The sequence below is a fragment of the Triturus cristatus genome, chromosome 7 (assembly GCF_964204655.1).
Source record: "Triturus cristatus chromosome 7, aTriCri1.1, whole genome shotgun sequence".
Taxonomy (NCBI): Eukaryota; Metazoa; Chordata; class Amphibia; order Caudata; family Salamandridae; genus Triturus; species Triturus cristatus.
In genome coordinates, this window is record NC_140590.1 from 678,403,443 (window position 1) to 678,427,637 (window position 24,195).

At 51.0% G+C, this 24,195-nt stretch overlaps 1 protein-coding gene across 1 annotated transcript; it reads right to left on the reverse strand.

Moving 5' to 3' along the window:
* Positions 1–2,199: 2,199 nt before the first annotated feature.
* Positions 2,200–24,195, reverse strand: LOC146810334 (uncharacterized). Its single transcript, XM_085614964.1, has 3 exons — positions 23,664–24,195; positions 21,290–22,334; positions 2,200–2,506 (listed from the first exon to the last, which is right to left on the reverse strand). The coding sequence occupies exons 1-3, from the start codon at positions 23,680–23,682 to the stop codon at positions 2,200–2,202; spliced, it is 1,371 nt and encodes a 456-aa protein (XP_085471090.1). The 5' UTR covers positions 23,683–24,195.

Here is a 24,195-nt window from a genome sequence, read left to right on the forward strand (position 1 = left end):
AACATTGCTCCAAGTTAGAAATTAGTTTAAGAAAACACCTGTTTAAAGAACACTGCATCACAAACCACCTACCTTCCCAATCACTCATTGGCTTTATGATTGTGTTTGACCCCATCCAGCCTTCCCCCGCCTTTTAGCTAGGTCTTCCTTTACTAAATACTACATACATAGATATATAAAACATCCATATATAATAGATTAAAGCCACAAAATCGTTTTGAAATGAAGTTTGACGGAGAAGATCAAAGATTCTTTCTAAGAATAACTTCAATCTCCATACAGAGTTTGAAACCTGATTACTTTATTCATAGTCATATGGGTATCCAATGGCAGCTTACAGATCTTCTTAGCTCAAATACTTTTAAGAAATGTATTTTCGATTCGTAGTTGGCAGGCCAAATTTCAGTTCGGCCTGATGACATAAACAAGTCTCATCAGCAGAGGGTTGAACTGGTGGAGCAGAACTCACAGTAGGAATAGTAATATAAGGGAAAATGTTTGTGTTAGACTTATCCTTTTTTGCAGGTTTATTCAGAAACTTTTAGCCTTTAGCCTCCTATTTATTTTACCATGTTTTTGTTGGCTTTAAGACTCTGGGCACTTTACCACTGCTGATTAGTGCTAAAGTGCATATGCTCTCTGTGTAAATTGCGATTACAATTGGTTATCAATGATTGGCATATTTGATTTACTGGTAAGTCCCTAGTGAAGTGCACTGAGTGTGCCAGGGCCTGTAAATCAAATGCTACTAGTGGGCTTGCAGCCCTGGTTGTGCAGCCCGTATGCGAAGCCCTATAAATGTGTCTCAGACCAGCCACTGCAGTACCTGCGCACACAGTTGTTAACTGCCATGTTGATCTGGCAAGTGCATCAACTTGCCAGGCCCTAAACTTCCCTTTTCTTACATGTCAGGCACCCTTCAGGAAGGCCAAAGGTACCCCATTGGGCAGGGTTCAGTGTAGGTGAAAGGTAGGGCATGTGCTGGTGTGTGTTATATGTCCTTATAGTAAAATAATGGGTATTTTGTTTTTCACTATTGATAGGCTGTCTGTCCTGTAGGCTAACATGTGTGCTGCCTTGTAACATCTTACAAGTGTTACTTGCTATTTGGACAAGATAGAGAAATGGAGTTTAGGCTCTTTGAACTCAGAATGTAATAACACACCTTTCAGTAAAGGTAATGTTTACATTGTGTATCTGAAAATGCCACTTTAAGAAAGTGTGCATGTTCTTGCTTTACCAATCTGTGTGCCTCTGCCTCTTTGCGTATTCACAGTCTAGTTTTGAAATGACAGGAGCTGGGGGTGTAGATTCACGCTAGACAGTCACAAGGGGGATTTTAGGTGTGTCCTGCCTTGCATGGGTGACTCATTGCGAGGCTGAATAGACCTTGTCTGCATTTAGATTGGTGGGCAGAGTTTCATTAGCACCTGAATAGACTGTGTTTTGTTTACACAATGCTGTCTCCACCCCCTGTGATCAAGCTGGATCAGGGTGGGCAGAACTGGTTTGTACTGAGTTCAGAGACTCTTAAGCAAAGAGAACAATGAGACAATGGGGTATAAGTACATGATCTTAAACCCCAGAACTTTAGATTACTTCTGGAAACAAGAGGACCCTGCCAAGTAGAAGAATTGAAGAGCTGTGTGTGGAGAGCTGCCTTTTTCTGTGTAAGGGGAGGGTTGGCCTGCAGTTGCTGCTTCTATCTGTGGTTGAGGAAATGGACTGACTCTGCTGTGGCATCCTGCTTGAGAAGGTCTCCAAGGGCTTGTGTGTGCTTGTTACCTGTTGGAAGTCTCAAGGAGATAAAATACTTCACCAGATCTTTGCTGGATCCCAAAGTGAACCTGCCTAGAAGGAGAGCTGAAGAGCTGTGTGAGGAATGCTGCCCCTGCTGTGTGAGGGGTGGGTTGACCTGCAGTTGCTGCTCCTAACTGGGGCAGGAGAGTGATTGAACTGCTCTTCACCCTTTTATTGTGAAGGAAAGAGCTCTACTTGGATTTAGATTTGGCTCTGAGAAGAAGGTGGTGAACACTTTTCTTGGTGTTTATATCACTTCTAGCACAGGTGGAATGCTGTATTGATATTCCTAAAACTGAGGGAGTGCTTGAACCAGTGCACGGTGAAGCACTGTTACATGTGCCTGGCTCTCAGGGCTTAGCATGTAGCAAGCGCTGGTTGAGACCTTATGTGCTGCAGTCAGTTCTGATTCCACTTTCTTTGATGAGAGGCGATGGTGTTGTCCCCCAGCGTGGCCTCTCCCAGATAGGGAGACCGCAACAAGCAGCCTGGGTGAGGAGTAGCGCCATCCAGGGGCACCAACTCCTCATCGAAGGATTCCAGAGCCGCCTGTCGAGAATTTCTCAGTGGGGCCCCTCCATCGGGAAAGCCTTGCTGCAGCTCCGGAGGGTTGCCGTAGGACCTAGGGATCACCACTGGGACGATGTGACCGCAGAAGATACACCCAGGGGTCTGCATGACCTGACACGGGCTGCGGCATCGATTCCTGAAACACAGGGGAGCACCGGGTGTGGTCTCCCTGCATTGACCCTGCAATTGGCGTTTTTCACTTCTCCCTTTGGGAAGCGTCGAAGGGGGGAAGGTGCCTATGTGTTTTGGGGGCACTAGATCTTGTGTCTTGGATGGGGAAAAGCTTCTAGGGAGGCCCCCCCATGCTCTGTTCTTCACTACAACAAATTACCGTACTAAGCTAAATGGAGTAAGGAGGCTCCAGCACCCTTCAGGATATCCCTGAATTACAACTAAGCATGTAGCAGCAGGACAGATTCACTGTTTCCTATGCCCTTAGGGTGATTTTGTGTGACCCATGTATGGCTAGTGATATTTGGTGACGTTTAGCACATATCATGCCCTGATGGTTAATGTATACTGTTTTGGACTTGACTGGTAAGCAGAATATTTCAAGTGTTCCCATTTCATAACTTCTGCTTTCCTTGCCCTCATGTGGTAGTGTTTGTTGGTTTGATCTTTACACTGAAAGGGTATCATTTCAGGGGCTACATAATATGTGCGCAGTGATGATATTGTGATGACGTACAACCTTTAAGAAATTACTTTATTGCACTACGTGTACTGTTATGACAATTGCCTAGCTGGCAAAGTGATTTATGGTTTATGTGATTGTGGTCTATGTGTTATATACAGTATATGATATATATATTTATGTACTACTGTGTGGAGTTTCTTTTGTGGTGTATTTGTTGTGTCACTGGTGTGTGTGTTGCAGAAACGCTTTACACATTGCATCTGGGATAAGCCTTATTGCTCGTGCCAAGCTACCAAGGGGGTGCGCAGGGGTTATCTTGGGTGTGTTACTGCCCTACTCTTGCTAGAATGGTGGGTTCTGCCTGGCTTAAGGGCATACTATGCCAACCATAAATCCCATTTCTAACAGTCTGTTTTTCAGCATACAGGGCATATTAAGTTAGGCAAAATTTGATCAAGGGATATTGTGCTTTGTATACCATTATACTGGTCTTGTCCCGTCTTCTCTTAAACTCATCACATAAGTAAGGAGAACGTTTTTACTTGTCACTGTTGAAGTTGAGCAAAATTGGCACACTTTGTACTTTGCCCAGTTTGTGAAGTTTATGCTAATACCTTTGCTTAAGGAATTAGTTTTGCACAAAAAAGGGTTTTTGCAAGAAACTTCTTTTCAGAAGAATTCTCATAATAAAAGTGTGGCTTCCTGTGTGTGTTCTGAGTATTTCTCAAATTTCTGCCACAAACCAAAGTCTTGCACTAACCAATCCAACCCATTTAACCATGCCCTGACATAAAAACTCTTTCCACGAGTGCTCTATACCTTCTTGCACATACGTTAGAATCCTACATGTGTTGTGGGTGTTTCTTTTTCTGGCATATTGTATTTATATGTGTGATGCTTCTCCTCCCTACAAGCAAGCCAACGCCAATAAAAAAGATAAGTAAGATAAAAACAAAAGTTTCCACATGTTTCTTGAAGGCTGGGAGGTTAGCTTTGTTCTGGAAGGTAATTGGAATAACAATACCGCCACTGTAGTCCTCAAGGTGTTATGTTAGCTAGTTTTTTGTGTTGAAGCAAAAGTTACTAGTGCAAACACATTTTGTGATTATATGAAAATTAACTTGGATAGCTAAGGTTATAAAGGTATTAAAGACAGTTTTTTCTTGAAAAAGTGCCAACCAGGGATAGTTTAACTTATGGTGGTAGGACTGGTCGCTTACTGGTTTAGGGTGATATCCTTATTATTCAGGGCTGCTCACCTGAAACTGCACATGTTCCTCCGTATTACCATTTCGGACCTCATATCGTCCCTGTACCCACAAATCATGATGACACATAGGGGGATATTCTCAAGAACGTGTGATAATTATCGCTAAATTTGCTTAACACAACTTTGCATATCACAGTCTATCGCAACAAAATAACACAGTGTTAACGTTGTATTCACTACCCAGAGGCACCATGCGATAGTATCACGATAACGCGCCAAATGACTGCGTAAAGATTAACACAACGGCGAAAAAATGGGAAACACGAACGAGAAAAAAGTTGCAATGTCCCAAATCGTGATACAAAAATCAGCGACAACCAGCGACAGGCATGCAATTCCCACGTGGCATGCGGGAAAATTCACTTTAAAAGCAACAAAAAAAACAGACCAAGACCAAATCAAACTGTGTAGCACCATGTATGAACCCGGACCGAGTGCAGAGGACGACCCAAACTCCACAAGCCCCACGGAGGACCAGCCAGGAACCCTGTGTTCCAACAACTGTTCTTTTCCTCATCTGCGTCATTGGCAACACAAAAAATATGGCAGTCCATCTTGAACAACGTGAATGCAGTCGGAGTGTCAAGGAGGTCAATGGAGGAGGGGCGCTGGCATGATGTTCAAATTCAAACCAAACAGAAACTCGCTGCCAACAGGAAGACAGCAAAGGCGACTTGAGGTGGGAGTCCTGCGCCACAGGAGGAGCTGGATGAGCTGGAGGAAATGGTGGCCACAGTCATCAGTGTTGAGACGGTGCAAGGATTTGGAAGCCCAGACACAGCTCGACATGACCTGACCCAACAGCAACAGGGTGAGTAACGACCAGTGACTGGTGGGACGGAGGGAGATGGGCACAATGGCACAGATGCATAATCATATGTAGCACACTGCACACCCACAATGATTGTGGACCATGTCCTTGATACCCTTGGCACACTGATGCACACATAGAAACACCAAGTAGGCCCCCGTTCACTATGTGCACAAAGAGGCCCACCTCCCTATCACCAATCCCACAAACCTACCCATGCACATGTGCTGAATCCACCAAAGCAGCGGCTCTGTGAGCCACACTGACAATGCAATTGACACTGCATGACCGACAGCATGGCTGCAGTCAAAATACATGACATGGTGCACGACACAATACTGAGGTGGCCCAGTGTGGATCACATTCTCAAAGTAGCAGGTCACACTCTGGCACATCCACGCGCACATACAACCCCTGACGTCAACAACACATCTGCAGACAAACAATGCACATGAGTACAAAACCGTCCAAGAGCACAAGTGACCCAAGTCGCCAACATCTCAGCACCGTAAAAGCACACAAGTCAAAGGCACACCACCTCAAAGGGATAAGGGGCCGCCAAATCAGAGCTGCAGGGGCGACTCTCCCACAATGCAGCACACACACATAGCAATCACAGCACATCAACATTGACGACAATGTGGTACAAAGTGCGGCACCTTCACTACAGGTCAGAGGACAAAACTGGTGCCACTTGTGCAGAGAAACTGGCCAATCACATCTGGCATTGCAGGAAACTGTGATATGATAATGTACGAGTACAACCTCACATCTGTCATGTAGTCGAAATTTCCACTGTCTCCCATCAAATAGCCAGCTCCTCCAAAACAGTCATAATGTACATTGTCATGCTGTCTATCTGGAAACATATACAATGCATCAACATACATGGAGAACACTGTCAACCTGCATCTCCCCTTTACATTGCAGAGGGACAATCAACACCTCCTGCAGAGCAGAGCAGACATCTTTTCGGTCATGATGAGGAGGACCCCCTGGCCATCTGCTCCAACACCCTCCAACGGCTCGTAGACAGCCTCCGCACCCCACCTCCAGGAGCAGGTCAGCCCAGCTGCATCGAGGTGACCCCACCCCCTGCACAGACAACACAGCAGGAAGCACACGCCACCACAGCTGGCTCACAGGACCCCCACAACCAACACATGGCATTCCAATGCCATGTGTTAGGGTGCCAGGAGAAGATGGCTGATCAGCTGCGGGTGGGGTTCGACCTCATGGCAGCCAGACTAGATGCCATACGTGGGTGTCTAAGTCCCATCTTCAATGCCCTGCAGATCCTCATTTTGCCATTGCTGATACAGAGCCTGTCCCAGATGACTGCTGCAGGAACTTTGACACATACATCTCCGCACCCTGATGTGTCATTGGCACACAGTGATGCTGACCTACCACCTTCGCCCCCTGATGTGTCAGTGGCACACAGCGATGCAGCCATAACACCACCACACACACTTGACACACCAGACACAGAAGACATATCAGAGGAGTAAGGTGTGCATGATAATGACTGTGTGAGAAGGGAGGTAGTAGCATCCATCCATGCCATATGGCCTGTCCCTGCCTGGTTCAGCCCTCTGCATCATGCCCTGGAACAACACCTCCCACTGCCCCCTTAAACACTCTGTGACATTCACCTGGTACACGTCATATCTGCTCTGGTTACCAATGACACAGCAATCAGGCTGCGGACTGAACTCTTCCTCTTCCGATTAACTTTTGATTCCCCCAAGGACTCCGGTTGGCCCTCCATTGGGCAACCATGTAATGTGGGGTTGGCATGTAGGGTTGGCATGGTCATGTACTGCTCCAGCTCCGACACTTCATAGATTGTGAATAAAACATTCCAAATCACACAGCTGTGTCATGTCTATGTTCAATCAAGTATAAAAGTAGGGATGAGAATGTAGGGACATTGATTGCACAAAAAGGTACACCTGGGAAATGACATCAATGCGAATGTTTGACCCTGGCCCACATGGCTAATTAGAGGACTGTGAAGGTGTGAACTAGCTGTGGCCTCATTGCTCATGAACAACAATCTCGCAACACACCAACGTAGCCCCACGTCCATGTATTAAATAGGACTGTGTGTTAAAATGTCAAATTCGGTCACAGGCCTGAAGTAGTGTCCCCCATCACATGAGACAAGACAGCATCTCTTCGCATACGGGCAAGACAAGGGCCTCAACATGCAGACCAATGCTTAAGAAACTTACAGGCAGCATAGGAACATGTTGAGGTGCAAGAAATGGGGAGGCAAAAATGAACACCAATCATTATGGATGGCAACGGTCTCAGCCCACCTTGCCTTGCTGGACGAGTCATGTGAGGTGTGGCGTCTGCTCACTGCCCCGTGTCAGGGTACCCCACTCACAGGCCATAGGATCTGCATAGTGCTGTACTACCGGACTGCGCCGACTGTCTGCTCTGCTGACAGTGAGCAGGGGAAAGTGTCCAACAAAGTCACATGTCGTACTACATTGCCATGTGTGTACTCTCCCTCCAGCAGTATGTCAGATTTTGGACGCTGTGCAGCTCCGCCCATGGGACTGCCTCACCATGCACAGGTGTGTCAACACCCGTAGGTGCACGCACATGCATTCTGAGTCCAGGTGAATGCAGACATGTCCGCTGTTGTGGTGGGATATGTGACCATTCCTCCAACATGCAACAAGGTGTTAGTACCTGTGCTCTGGGTTACAATCAGTTATGGCTGCAGAAACGTAGTTACTCGTCCATGTAGGCAATCAGTTCCAAGAGGACATCGTTGTCGACTTCAACGAACATGAGGGAGACCGAATCCATTAACTGGTCTGGACAGATGTGCTCCGTCCACGCCGTTTCCCCAATCCGCAAAACAGACCAATAGGGGAGCGCCTCGATGTGGTCACTGCACACGATGACTTGTGCTATCTCCCATGCCCAACTGCCAGCCCATAAGCAAAATATCAAGGCATCCCATGCACAGGTATCACGGTTACACTCCTGCTCGTGGGCCAACAGGGGGCACACACAGAAGTCATTAACCAGTTCAGCTACCATTGTGTTGGATAGGTAGACATCCATCGGCCACTCAAATGTGCATGATAAACCGTGGAACCAGGGCTGGACGCAGGTGACGTACAGAAGACGGAAGCTCAGAAAGGTACCTGATGCGCAACACTGCCAGTGGCAGTGCTCCCCACAAATGCAGCATACAAGCACGGTACAGTTCCACGTGACAGGGGTTGTGCATGTGCCCGGGATGGCCTGCCATTGCGTTTGTTGGTCTCGTAGACCCGGCACTCTTCTGACCGGCAGCAGTTATATGGATGATATGCCACAGCTCGGAGCAATAAGTCGTATGTGTGTGCGAGGTTTGGACATATGTTTGTTTTTTACTTAAGTGTCAAGGGCATCCCATGCAAGAGTACCTCAAGCAGGGCCTACTGTTTGTGGGGTGTGCACAAGTTGGTCAAAATCTGGTATGGTATCTCTCTCAGTAGGTGCCAGCCTCATTCGGAGGTGCAGATGTCCTTCCGCTTTATGTATTGAGACAAAGGAGCTTTGATCCCTAATGTTAGTCTGACTGCTGCTTGCATTTTTTAAATATGATGTGGCCTTCAAGCTGCAATTCATGCTAGGCCTTCGGCTGATGGTGCACCAATAGTGATACACATACAACACTTGGCATGTATGAGCCAAGCGACTGATTGGCCTTGCGCTCCTTATACAATGTCTGTCTTTCTCTCTCTCCCTCTCTTTCTCTCTCTCCCTTTCTCTCCCTCTCTTCCTTTCTCTCCCTCTCTCTCCCTCTTTCTCTCTCTCCCTCTCTACCTCTCTCCCTCTCTACCTCTCTCTCCCTCTCTCCCCCTCTCTTTCTCTCTCTGCCTCTCTCCCTCTCTTCCTCTCTCTCCCTCTCTCTCCCTCTCTCCCTCCCTCTCTCTCCCTCTCTATCTGTCTCTATCTCTATCTCTCTCTCTCTCTTTCTCTCTCTCTGTCCTTTGATATGCGCATAACACACCTTCTTATCTTGAATATTGTCTTGCAGGCTGTGACTTACAGATTGTCCAGGGATGACCCGCCATGACTCTTCCAAATAGTGGTTTTGAGTCAAATTTGAATGTGATATTTTGTTTGGAATTTCAATGGTGAATGCATGATTCTCCTTTTTCTGTCCACACATGAATGTTAATTGTTGTAATTGTGCGACATTGGGCGAATGATTTTGTTCATGATTTCGTGAGGTAGATGTGTATTATGTTGGTCCGGCGGGTGGGGGGGAGCTGGGCCACGGAGGGGGCCTGCGGGTGGGGGCAGTGGGTGTTGTGGCCCTCTTCGGTGTCCGAGCTGCATGGGAGTTGGCTCAATGGCATCTGTTGTTCTTCAGGTGTGGCTCTGGGCTCGGCTCCCTTTTATGCTGCAGGGTGTCGTCCGACTTTACACCAGGTAAGAGCAGGTGTTAAATCCCTGCTGCTAACACGCCTTATCGCCTGATTTGTGGTCTTATCGCAGATCTGGCTGGTCATTGAGAATGTTGTGACGTGGTGTTGTCGAGGCGTTTTGCATGGGAATGCCTACTCTGCATCTCATTAGCGTTAGTTGCCGTTGTCATCTGTGGCGATGTTTTTTGCAGCTGCTATTGCAGGGAAACTGGTGATATTGACTGTTAGCACCAGCTTGTGAATGGGGAGATAAGTTTATCACCACTTTGGCTCAGATAAAGTGCCGCTAACTCGGTGTTACGTCCTTGAGAATATGCCCCATGATCTCTATGCTGGTGTCACGTGCCCTGTGTACAGAGGTCTTCCCTCCCAGGTTTCTCAGAGCATTGCAGTCGCCCCTGCTACTAATGTCCACATTGGATACGGCTGGACGCATGACTATCTCCCCTGGTGGGATTGACAGTACTTTTAGGCTGACAGGCATATTTCGGAATCAGGTAATCTGATTTGCTGAGTAAATTGAACGCTCTATCGGATTCAATTGGTTCATTTGGCATCCACGTTTTGAATGAAGGGATGTAATAAATGTGTCCAGCAGAATGGCTGGGATAGCCTGAACTATTTGGTAGGCCTGGGCGGCAAATTCCGTTCCGCTCGCGGAATTTGCGGAATTTGGGTAATTTCGCGTTCCACGGAGAACGCCGAATTACCCAAAATTCTGCATTCCGCGGCTTCGCGGAATTTTTTGCTTGTTCGCGTTCTCAAAATGCGTGTTCGTGAGATATATCCGCTCGAGCACGCAAACAGCGATCGCGAACAGGAATAAAGCACCGCGAACAGGTAATTCCGCGTTATCGCGGAATTTCTGCGTGTTCGCGGAGATTTTTTACCGTTTTGCGGAGGTTTGCGTAGCGCGACTACGCAAATTCCGCCCACCCCTACTATTTGGGGTACAAACTATTTTCCCGCCGTCTTTAACGTGCGTTCTAGTGACTAATACTGGTGCTATTTGGAGCACAGAACGCTTCGTCATATTCCGAACTGTAGGAAAAAGCACTAAAACCGTGAGATATGATGATTCATATTTTTAGCTCGGTGTTAAAATGTCGACTCTTTCCACTCAGAAGAATCATGCGTTTCCTGATTGTTACAGCAGTTGCCTAATTCCTATTCCTGCGTGTGAGACCGAGCTGAGCACTGAAAACCACACTCTTGGCCTCCTTGCACTGCCAACATTTAATTATTAATCTTCATGAGCTTTGGCCGCAATTCTGGATGAAATGGAAAGTTAAAACATTATTACTTTGGGAAAATAAAGGCAGAGGGGGTGATTTGGGGAGGCAAAAATGAACACCAATCATTACGGATGGCAACGGTCTCAGCCCACCTTGCCTTGCTGGACGAGTCATGTGATGTGTGGCATCTACTCACTGCCCGTGTCAGGGTACACGACTCACAGGCCATGGGATCTGCATAGTGCTGTACTACCGGACTGCGCAGACTGTCTGATCTGCTGACAGTGAGCAGGTGAAAGTGTCCAACAAAGTCACATGTCGTACTACATTGCCATGTGTGTACTCTCCCTCCAGTAGTATGTCAGATTTTGGAATGTTGCCAAACGACGCTGTGCAGCTCCGCCCATGGGACTGCCTCACCTTGCACAGGTGTGTGTCAACACCCATAGGTGCGCGCACATGCATTCTGAGTCCAGGCGAATGCAGACATGTCCACTGTTGTGGTGGGATATGTGACCATTCCTCCAAGATGCAACAAGGTGTTGGTACCTGTGCTCTGGGTTACAATCAGTTATGGCTGCAGAAACGTAGTTACTCGTCCATGTGGGCAATCAGTTCCAAGAGGACATCGTTGTCGACTTCAATGAAAATGGGGGAGACCCAATCCATTAACTGGTCCGGACAGATGTGCTCCGTCCACGCCGTTTCCCCAATCCGCAAAACAGACCAATAGGGGAGCGCCTCGATGTGGTCACTGGACACGATGACTTGTGCTATCTCCCATGCCCAACTGCCAGCACATAAGCAAAATATCAAGGCATCCCATGTGCGGGTATCACGGTTACACTCCTGCTCGTGGGCCAACAGGGGGCGCACACACAAGTCATAATCCAGTTCAGCTACCATTGTGTTGGATAGGCAGACATCCATCGGCCACTCAATTGTGCATGATCAACAGTGGAACCAGGGCTGGACGCAGGTGACGTACGGAAGACGGAAGCTCAGAGAGGTACCTGATGCGCAACACTGCCAGTGGCAGTGCTCCCAACAAATGCAGCATACGTGCACGGTACAGTTCCACGTGACAGGGGTTGTGCATGTGCCCGGGATGGCCTGCCATTGCGTTTGTTGAGCCCGTAGACCCTGCACTCTTCTGACCGGCAGCAGTTATGTGGATGATATGCCACAGCTCGGAGCAATGAGTTGTATGTGTGTGCGAGGTTTGGACGTATGTTTGTTTTTTACTTAAGTGTCAAGGGCATCCCATGCAAGAGTACCTCAAGCAGGCCCTACTGTGTGTGGGGTGTGCACAATTTGGTCAAAATCTGGTATGGTATCTCTCTCAGGGGGTGCCAGCCTCATTCGGAGGTGCAGGTGTCCTTCCGCTTTATGTATTGAGACAAAGGAGCTTTGATCCCTAATGTTAGTCTGACTGCTGCTTGCATTTTTTAAATATGATGTGGCCTTCGCGCTGCAATTCATGCTAGGCCTTCGGCTGATGGTGCACCAATAGCGATACACACACAACACTTGGCATGTATGAGCCAAGCGACCGATTGGCCTTGCGCTCCTTATACAATGTCTGTCTTTCTCTCTCTCCCTCTCTTTCTCTCTCTCCCTTTCTCTCCCTCTCTTCCTTTCTCTCCCTCTCTCTCCCTCTCTCCCTTACTCCCTCTCTCCCTCTCTCTCTCTCTCTCTCTCCCTCTCTTCCTCTCTCTCCCTCTCTCTCTCCCTCTCTATCTGTCTCTATCTCTATCTCTCTCTCTCTTTCTCTCTCTGTCCTTTGATGTGTGCATGACACACCTTCTTATCTTGAATTTTGTCTTGCAGGCTGTGACTTACAGATTGTCCAGGGATGACCAGCCATGACTCTTCCAAATAGTTGTTTTGAGTCAAATTTGAATGTGATATTTTGTTTGGAATTTCAATGGTGAATGCATGATTCTCCTTTTTCTGTCCACACATGAATGCTAATTGTTGTAATTGTGCGACATTGGGCGAATTATTTTGTTCATGATTTCGTGAGGTAGATGTGTATTATGTTGGTCCGGCGGGTGGGGGGGAGCTGGGCCACGGAGGGGGCCTGCGGGTGGGGGCAGTGGGTGTTGTGGCCCTCTTCGGTGTCCGAGCTGCATGGGAGTTGGCTCAATGGCATCTGTTGTTCTTCAGGTGTGGCTCTGGGCTCGGCTCCCTTTTATGCTGCAGGGTGTCGTCCAGGTATGAGCAGGTGTTAAATCCCTGCTGCTAACACGCCTTATTGCCTGATTTGTGGTCTTATCGCAGATCTGTCTGGTCGTTGAGAATGTTGTGACGTGGTGTTGTCGCAGCTTTTTGCATGGGAATGCCTACTCTGCATCTCATTAGCGCTAGTTGCCGTTGTCATCTGTGGCGATGTTTTTTGCAGCTGCTATCGCAGGGAAACTGGTGATATCGACTGTTAGCACCAGCTTGTGAATGGGGAGATAAGTTTATCACCACTTTGGCTCAGATAAAGTGCCGCTAACTCGGTGATACGTCCTTGAGAATATGCCCCATAATCACTATGCTGGGGTCACGTGCCCTGTGTACAGAGGTCTTCCCTCCCAGGTTTCTCAGAGCATTGCAGTCGCCCCTGCTACTAATGTCCACATTGGATACGGCTGGACGCATGACTATCTTCCCTGGTGGTATTGACAGTACTTTTAGGCTGACAGGCATATTTCGGAATCAGGTAATCTGATTTGCTGAGTAAATTGAACGCTCTATCGGATTCAATTGGTTCATTTGGCATCTACGTTTTGAATGAATGGATGTAATAAACGTGTCCAGCAGAATGGCTGGGATAGCCTGAACTATTTGGGGTACAAAATATTTTCCCGCCGTCTTTAACGTGCGTTCTAGTGACTAGTACTGGTGCTATTTGGAGCACAGAACGCTTCGTCATATTCCGAACTGTAGGAAAAAGCGCTAAAACCGTGAGATATGATGATTCATATTTTTAGCTCGGTGTTAAAATGTCGACTCTTTCCACTCAGAAGAATCATGCGTTTCCTGATTGTTACAGCAGTTGCCTAATTCCTATTCCTGCGTGTGCGACCGAGCTGAGCACTCAAAACCACACTCTTGGCCTCCTTGCACTGCCCATATTTCATTTTTAATCTTCATGAGCTTTGGCCGCAATTCTGGATGAAATGGAAAGTTAAAACATTATTACTGAGGGCAAATAAAGGCAGAGGGGGTGATTTGTGAGGGCCCTGCATGTATGGAGGTGATAATTTGCAATGATTAGTTTCCCCAGTAACAAGCGCTTTTACAGCAGCACTGCAGACAGGGTGGTATTTCATCTGAAAACATCAGAGGGCTGGGGATTTTTCGAGGTTACACGCAATTTTAAATCACTTTCTGACGGAAGCAGGAAACAGCTGCGCCACAAGTTCTCGCTTTCCCCTCAGCCATGTTCTTATTTTTTTCGGAGAAAAGATTGCAGGAGGCGGGCCACAGATCTTTTCAGGTTACCAAGCGCTAACTGTGGGCCCAAACCAGGCGTGTGAGCTTCTCTCATGGTTTAATTTTCTTTCTCGTGCAGCGGACCTGACTGATGCAACTGACTAAGTCAAGGCAACACAACATGATATTCCTCTCTTCGTGCTCTCCTCTTTAAAAATACTTAAAACTCATCAACAGGTCTTCTTAGCAGCTCCGGGTTCATGGTGGTTCAGGGATGCTGATAACCACGCCCCCCCCCCCCCATGGCTTCGGATTGAATCCTGGTTAGTTCACCCGTTACCTCTCAGATGGAACCCTTTCCCTTCGGGGTCTGGCGAAATTACCCCAGGCTCATTCTCAACCCATGCTTTTAAATATAATAGGGGCATATTATCAAGCACGGCGTTAAAATTATCGCGATTAATATGCCGCAGAGAATTCCAATAGAAGCCCATGTTGACACCAGAACATGGGCTTCTATTGGAATTCTCAAGGGCATATTATCAAGTCCATTATCGCCGCTTTAGCGGCAGTTTTCTGCCGCTAAAGCGGCGATAATTTTAACGCCGTTTCTTGATAATATGCCCCTAAGTTTGTGAACTGGTGCCGTATTTTATGCAAGTAACGTGTCAAATATATATTCACATGGATCTTTACTTTATGAAGGCTTGGCTACACCCAACAAAATCTATATGGCCAGGTACTGCCTAGACCCCCTCCTCCCTTATCAATACTAAGACAGTAATACGCTTAGCACAAGGAAATTTTGGATTAGGGAGTCGTTAACCCCCGGCCGTATTTATTAACATAAAATTAAATCAACAATTTTATATATAATACTTAAACAATATGCAGAAAACCATTACATTGATTACTTGGATAGGTACAGAGGTAATTTGCTAACCTTAACATATCTCTAATACAAAGATATTCCTATCCGAATCTAAACATACAATAATCAATAGTCATAATAATAACATTTCATTTCTGCGTATCCCTATTTGGGCCTACAACAAGGTCACTAACTGGTGCCAGATCCTTATCAAATTATGCCCACACTCCAACGGAGTGCGCATGCGCAGGGGGCCCATTTACCATGAGGGTACTTCCCCCCAGGTCGCCCCGTATGCCCTTATGCCCGCCCTCCAACCAGAGTGCGCATGCGCAGAGGGCCCGTTCCCCGTGAGGGTACTTCACCCCCCAGGTCACCCCCGTACGCCCTGTAAATTATCTCCATAAGGGGCCCTTGCAGTTATGCGCCATTTACTTGTGCCATTGTGCACATGCGGGGTGGCCAAGCAGCCTAAGGGAAAGCGTGACTCCCCCTCCCCCGCACCCATCCAGCCAACCGGCTGTAACTGCCCCTGGAGTTCTATGAGAGACCACTTGTCCCTCCCCCTTGGGCGATGCCATTCAAGAATGGCGCCGCCCTCTAAGGACCTTAAATTTACTGCTCACCAATCATGACCTTACCGCCACAGGCCTGCATAGTTGACCGACTACCAGGCCCCCCCCAAAAACACGCACTAAAAGGTCATGCCCCAACTTTGACAAATGGATGCCGTCTTTTTAAGAAGCACAACTCTATAGTCTGGAGGTGTGGAGTCATAGATAGCCTCCCCCTTAGGGGATCCCTGAAGTCTTTGTGCCAGGGTGTACCCCGGGCATAGACGTGCCTACCAACCTACTTCAGTGATTAGTGTGTCACCCAGCCCCCCTATTACCCAAACGAGCCTGGTCATTCCCACCCCGAGTGTAGGATAATAATGGTAGGGATGACTGGCTAAGAGGAAAGTGACACATCGTCTGGGAGTCACTAAATGGCCTCAATTGATAGCAGCGCGATGTGCCCGATAGACACGTTGTCCCAGACAATGATACCCATTGCTGGTGGAACTGTACCATTGGAAGGCTACACAGGGAGTGCCCCTACGGGCCCCACGATCCCTCATTAACATATCATGGAAATTCGTGAACAACCTACATCAGACCACCATGTTCTGGGATAGGATCTGCGCAAGCTTCTCCCCCTACTACGGAGCATACCAACAGCTCGCCCAAGATGGCACCTGCGAGCACTGGCACCGTAATGGCAGAATACCTTTTCCCGACCAGGGGTGTTGGATCCGCCTTTTATACCTGGGTTCAGTCAAGCTAGCAAGGCATACACCTGTGGAGTAGCGTACTGCTAAAATACCACATCTGGCAACAACAAATGGTTGACACACCTACACCTGTAAAGTAGCGAACTGCTAAAATACCCTGGTTGGCAACAACATATGGTTGACACACCTATATTCAACCAATATAGTGCATGGGCAGCACCATCTCACCCATGCACGCTGGCACCTCTTGAGCTTTTCTATTGATCGCCCATCAGCCTTGATGCCGCAGCTTGCCACTCCTGTCCCGGATCTTCCGGTCCGCCTGCCTGCCCACATCTTGCAGTCATTGTGGTGTGGAGTGCCTCCCAAGTAACAGTCATGGATCCAGCCATACATAAATGAAAATCAAACACAGACGATTAGTGCTTTTTGTCTCTGGGTAAAAGATACAGTGTGATACAATGTGTGACACAAAACAAATGCAAGATAACATAGGCATCCAATACACTATGGTGCCGATCACGATCCGGCAAAAACCGGGTACGAACCGTCGGACGGAGCACAATCTCCGCCCGATGCGTACCCGGTCGTCAATTTTTACAAACAAGGAATTACGATTCGCACGGGTACACCATTACCGTACGAATCGTAAAAAAGCCCGACCGAACAAAAAACACCTACCAATGCGATCCGGGAAAGCGCTGACCTGACGTCGGGACGCTCGCAGCCAGCCATTCACGACCCAGGAATCACGATTCGCACCGACGTCACCCCGCACGGTGAATATTTTGCGGCAGCCAAAAACTGCCGGGAAATCAGGACGACGCGAACAAGGACCACCAGTACGCGACGGACAGACGACGACGCGAACAAGGAGGACCAGTACGTGACGGACACACAGGACGACGCCACCAAGGAGGACCCGTACGCGACAGGACGACGCGATCAAGGAGGACCCGTACGCGACAGGACGACGCGATCAAGGAGTACCAGTACGCGACGGACAGACATGGACCCGAACCTACGAGTCATCCCTGCCCTCATAGCAGTCCACCTCCTCTACAGGTTACGACGCAGACGCCGCAGAAGGTCAGAATAACTAAGGGAGGGGGGAAAGTGGGGTGGGGTGGGGGTTGCAGGACCAGGGCAGGCCACAAAACAACCACATAAGTCACACACCACACATGGCCTGGACATACCTGACTCCCATGCCCTGGTCACCACGAGGGGGTGGGGGCGTGTCCTGATAAGCCAGCGACCGCCACAACGGAAGTCCGTCACCACGCGAACCGGCAACACAACCAGACAGGTACATCCCGTACCCACGCCTGAAGAGCGTGGGTACGAGTCGGACCACGCCCACACACGTCACCCCAACAATGGCGGGACGGATCGCACCCACGTGGCAAAGGCCTGGGTACGGGCCGCACAAACATCACATAGCGTGGGGACGGATATGTATGGACCCTACCCCCACCCCGTATGCAAGGAGCGCACCCCCCACCCCAACAGTGAAAGTACGACCCGTACCCCCACCCGCGCATGCATGGAGCGTACCCCCACCCCAACAGTGTAAGTACGACCCGTACCCTCACCCGCGTATGCATGGAGCGTACCCCCCACCCCAACAGTGTAAGTACGACCCGTACCCTCACCCGCATATGCAAGGAGCATACCCCCCAGCCCAACAGTGTAAGTACGACCCGTACCCCCACCCGCGTATGCATGGAGCGTACCCCCCAGCCCAACAGTGTAAGTACGACCCGTACCCCCACCAGCGTATGCATGGAGCGTACCCCCCATGCCAACAGTGTAAGTACGACTCGAACCCTCACCCGCGGACGTACGGAGCGTACCCCCACCCCCACCAGTGTAAGTACGACTCCTACCCCCACCCGCGGACTCACGGACCGTACCCCCACCCCAACAGTGTAAGTACGACCCGCATATGCAAGGAGCGTACCCCCCAGCCCAACAGTGTAAGTACGACCCGTACCCCCACCCGCGTATGCATGGAGCGTACCCCCCAGCCCAACAGTGTAAGTACGACCCGTACCCCCACCCGCGTATGCATGGAGCGTACCCCCCATGCCAACAGTGTAAGTACGACTCGAACCCTCACCCGCGTATGCAAGGAGCGTACCCCCCAGCCCAACAGTGTAAGTACGACCCGTACCCCCACCCGCGTATGCATGGAGCGTACCCCCCAGCCCAACAGTGTAAGTACGACCCATACCCCCACCCGCGTATGCATGGAGCGTACCCCCCATGCCAACAGTGTAAGTACGACTCGAACCCTCACCCGCGTATGCATGGAGCGTACCCTCCATGCCAACAGTGTAAGTACGACTCGAACCCTCACCCGCGGACGTACGGAGCGTACCCCCACCCCCACCAGTGTAAGTACGACTCCTACCCCCACCCGCGGACTCACGGACCGTACCCCCACCCCAACAGTGTAAGTACGACTCGTACCCCCACCCGCGTATGCAAGGAGCGTACCCCGCAGCCCAACAGTGTAAGTACGACCCGTACCCTCACCCGCGTATGCATGGAGCGTACCCCCCAGCCCAACAGTGTAAGTACGACCCGTACCCCCACCCGCGTATGCATGGAGCGTACCCCCCATGCCAACAGTGTAAGTACGACTCCTACCCCCACCCGCGGACTCACGGACCGTACCCCCACCCCAACAGTGTAAGTACGACCCGTACCCCCACCGCGTATGCAAGGAGCGTACCCCCCAGCCCAACAGTGTAAGTATGACCCGTACCCTCACCCGCGTATGCATGGAGCGTACCCCCACCACACCAGTGTAAGTAGACTCGTACCCTCACCTCGAATGCATTGAGCGTACCCCCACCGTGTATGTTCCAAGCGTACATATCCTGAAATCGGAGGTGTGTGTGCAGAGTCCACCCAGCAGTGCCCTGAGACAGGAGGGGTGGGTGTGGAGACCTCCAAGCAGTGCCCTGAGACAGGAGGGGTGGGTGTGGAGTCCTCCCAGCAGTGCCCTGAGACAGGAGGGGTGTGTGCAGAGTCCTCCCAGCAGTGCCCTGAGACAGGAGGGGTGGGTGCCTATCACTCCCAGCAGTGCCCTGAGACAGGAGGGGTGTGTGCAGAGTCCTCCCAGCAGTGCCCTGAGACAGGAGGGGTGGGTGTGGAGTCCTCCCAGCAGTGCCCAGAGACAGGAGGGGTGTGTGCAGAGTCCTCCCAGCAGTGCCCTGAGACAGGAGGGGTGGGTGCCTATCACTCCCAGCAGTGCCCTGAGACAGGAGGGGTGTGTGCAGAGTCCTCCCAGCAGTGCCCTGAGACAGGAGGGGTGGGTGCCTATCACTCCCAGCAGTGCCCTGAGACAGGAGGGGTGTGTGCAGAGTCCTCCCAGCAGTGCCCTGAGACAGGAGGGGTGGGTGTGGAGTCCTCCCAGCAGTGCCCTGAGACAGGAGGGGTGGGTGTGGAGTCCTCCCAGCAGTGCCCTGAGACAGGAGGGGTGTGTGCAGAGTCCTCCCAGCAGTGCCCTGAGACAGGAGGGGTGGGTGCCTATCACTCCCAGCAGTGCCCTGAGACAGGAGGGGTGTGTGCAGAGTCCTCCCAGCAGTGCCCTGAGACAGGAGGGGTGGGTGTGGAGTCCTCCCAGCAGTGCCCTGAGACAGGAGGGGTGTGTGCAGAGTCCTCCCAGCAGTGCCCTGAGACAGGAGGGGTGGGCGTGGAGTCCTCCCAGCAGTGCCCTGAGACAGGAGGGGTGGGTGCAGAGTCCTCCCAGCTGTGCCCTGAGACAGGAGGGGTGGGTGTGGAGTCCTCCCAGCAGTGCCCTGAGACAGGAGGGGTGGGTGCAGAGTCCTCCCAGCAGTGCCCTGAGACAGGAGGGGTGGGAGTGGAGTCCTCCCAGCAGTGCCCTGAGACAGGAGGGGTGGGTGCAGAGTCCTCCCAGCAGTGCCCAGAGACAGGAGGGGTGGGTGTGGAGTCCTCCCAGCAGTGCCCTGAGACAGGAGGGGTGTGTGCAGAGTCCTCCCAGCAGTGCCCTGAGACAGGAGGGGTGGGTGTGGAGTCCTCCCAGCAGTGCCCTGAGACAGGAGGGGTGTGTGCAGAGTCCTCCCAGCAGTGCCCTGAGACAGGAGGGGTGGGTGCCTATCACTAACAGCAGTGCCCTGAGACAGGAGGGGTGTAACACATGTGTGTGAGGCCAGAATTATCCACATGCATACTGGCTACAAGGGAACATGTCCCCATGAACTCATGTCAACAGACTCCACACACAAGTACAGTGATCACCAAGGATGCCACGATTGTTGCAGGTGGAGACATGGCCCTGCATGCATGGCCAAAGTAGAAGGGCTCCGTCACACACACAGCTCATGTAGACACAGCTCTGCGCTAAACATTGGGAACACCCTGCAGGGAAGAAAGCTGGGTACACAGAGGAAGGAATACACCCTGGGACAAGTGCACCATGCAGTAACTGCTTACATGAACAAAGAAAGTTAGCCAACACCTTGTGATGGCACACAGATCCCAGGGTCCCACCAATGAGCAGTACACTACTACATATCCCACACACCCAAACCCTTACACACCACCCAAAACCATGTAGCAGCCCCACCAACACCAATACCAGCATAGCAGTAGTGTGATAATGAAAACAAAATTAAGCTTTATTCAGCATGAGCACAATGTCCGTGGATCGCAGGCAGTTCAATCTTCACAAAGCCCATAGGGCAGTCAATGATTCTCAGCTGGATGGGGGACACAGTGGGATGCGTGTCCCCTACCTTGCCTGCACAGTCAAATGGCATCGTCTTCCACACTGGTGAGGGCATCAGGGGGGGGGGGAAGCAACAGGCACCGCAGGGACATCAGGGCAAAGGGGCGGCGTTGTGGGTGCAGGGATGGAGGACTCCACCACAGGGGGTGGGTCAGTGCCAAAGGCGGAGGCCAGGATGGCACTACACACCTTTGCAAGGTCCTCCAGGGAGTCCCCTGCACCCGAAGGGACCTCAGGCCCCAAGGAGGGGGGGGGTCAGAGGGATGGGTCGCAGCGCCACCGGGGGAGGGTGGAGACAGGGGGGGAGACTCAACCACCCTGACCGGGGACCTCCTTGACCGCTTGCGTGGTGGTGTAACTGTGGGGCTCAGGGACAGAGCGGCCATGAAGGAGTCCTTGGGGGAGATGTGGCCAGGAGAGCTGAGGGGAGGGGATTTGGAGGGAGTGGACTGGGTGGAATGCGGACTCCCACTATGGCTTCGTGTCACACGTTTGCCCCCCGACCCAGTGGGTGTGCCTACCTCACCCTGTGTGTGCGTGTCAGGAGGAGTGCGGTGGACCTTCCCTGCTGGTGTGGTGCCCGTGTCCGTTGATGTGGGTGCATGCCGACGTCTGGGTGTACGTGGGACAGGCATGGGAGTGGGAAGTGTGGATGGGGCAGGGGTAGATGGGGGGAGGTCGCGCTGCAGGAGACCCACTGCTGCAGTCAGTGTGGAGTCTATGGACCTCAGCAAGTTGCGTTGGTCAGCCTGCGATGAATGAATGCCCTCCAAGAAAGCCTCGATGTTGGTGAGGGTTTTGCCGTGGGCATGGAGGACATTAAGGATCGCAGCCTGACCAACCTGCAGTTGCCGCTGGATGTCCACAGACTCTGCATTGGCGGCAGCAGTGGAGACAGGGGCAGGGGGTGCGGTGCCTGGCAGGAAGGAGACATGCTGTGACCGGGCACGCTGGGAAGGGACACGAGCAAGTGGGAGGCGGCTGATGGAAACTGAGGGGGCGGTGCGAGGTGTTGTTCCGCTGTCAGCTGCTGGTGCAGCCTCCGCCCACTCGGAGACATCCTCCTCGGACCTGTCAGCTTCGTATTCTGATGTGCCAGTCGACAGGTCCTCGGCCACACTCTCCTCCGCCTCTGTCCCACTCGATGTGCCAGCCCCGATGTCACGGCTGGCACTGGTGCTCGGTCCCTCCGCCTGGTCTGTGTCCATGTCTCCCTCTGTGTCCCCCGACGATGCTGTGGGCAGGGTGGAGAGACAGAAATTAATCAGACACCTGTACACATCTGTCACATGAGTCCAATCTACATAGGTAACATTGCATAGCCTGAAAAGGAAGATCCCTAACATCTACTAAACAAGGTACCGATGTAGGGCATGAAACACACAGTTGGTTGAGCCACCATGCCACTGAAATACCATGGAGAGCATGAGACAATAGCTAAACACAGGAAACGGAGTCTGACATAGCACCCAGGCCCTGGGGACAATCCAGCACTGCATCTGCACCACACAGCGTTGGCGAAAATACCGATGACCAGGGACCATATCCATGAACTTGAGACACATGCTGCATAGGTAATGCTGAAAACATGCCCAACATGACTCGGTCACTGCACATTGCGTGTGTGTCCAGACACATCACACACTGCCCAGACCCAGCAAGTAGAAATCAGGATTTGACACATAGGCATTGCCCGCCCCAACAAGACCCTACACGAGGCAAATTGTTGAGACACAGGTGGCACCAACATCTCATAGTCTGGGTGATACACACAGGGGCAGGCAAAAAGCAAGATTGGACGCCAAACAGCCAAGGTGCGCCTGTACAAATAATGAGGTACCAGTGCCCATCCTCAGATGAGTATAACAAGACACACAGGCACTGGCAACTGTGAGTATGAAGAAGGACAATCAGGTCAGGCTGCACAGTGGACACCTGTACAAAATAGCACGTCTATATACATGGTGACAGGGGACAATGGCACAGAGCACAACCTACGCTGTAGACACTGAGATTGGCCACGTTTATGATGACACATACACCACTGAGGAAAAGGTGCCCCAGGGGACAGTAGTGGGCACGCAACTACATGCTACTGAATGGTAATGACTGCAACACACGTCACCATCCCTGCACTATGTGTATCGCACACTCATGCACATCATGTCACAGGCCACTACATAGGACATGCGCGCTGTAAGGCATGACACATGAGAGACCAACTCCCATGTCTGGAGTCAGCATCAGTGCCAACTGACATGGAACCCACAGGCAGTGAACTTGACAGTGCACAGGCAAGGTCCCACAACCTGTTACACACCACCCCCACACATGATGCTACAGTCATTGTTCTCGTGGACAAAGCGCCAGCCTACATTACCTTGTGAAGGAGTGACTACACACATACCAGGGAACACATTGCAAGGAGGGGAAGGGTGGCAGGGGCGCAGCGCTATACTGGGGCAAACAGGATCTGCACAGCACCTTTAAACCCTGCCAGTGAATTCATGCTACTGTGCCCTTACAAATGCCGGTGACACACAACAAACACACATGTACCTACCCCCTTCCGGCTGCTGCATCGCCTGTAAGCGCCTCTCCAGGTCTGGAAAGACCACCGGCAGCACACGCCTGTGGAGGTGGCTCAGACGGCGGCGGCCGCGGTTCTTGTGGCTCTCAGGTGAGTCCCCCAGCAGGAGCCGTGCAATCCTCCGCGTCCAGCACCAGATATCCTGCCAGCGTTTCCTCACCTGGGGCAGGCTCCGCCTCCGACCATCCACACCCCTCACGGCACTGACGGCGGTCAGCCAGATCTTCTCCTTGGCAGTGGCGCCTACCTGTGAGGAGGAACAAGTGACACCACATCAATACACCAGCCACATGTCACAGAGAGACATATGGGTACAAATTAGCTGGTTACAACAAGGCATGTCATGCAGCCAACGCATTGCACCTTTGTCATAGGGACATCATCCCCTGGTGAGGGAAAAAGCAGTACGTGCCACAGTGGGTACACAGGTGGAATGATGGCAATGTCACAATCAATGATCAAGGCTCACACTGTGCATCACACCCACCCCTCCTGTCTCAGGGCA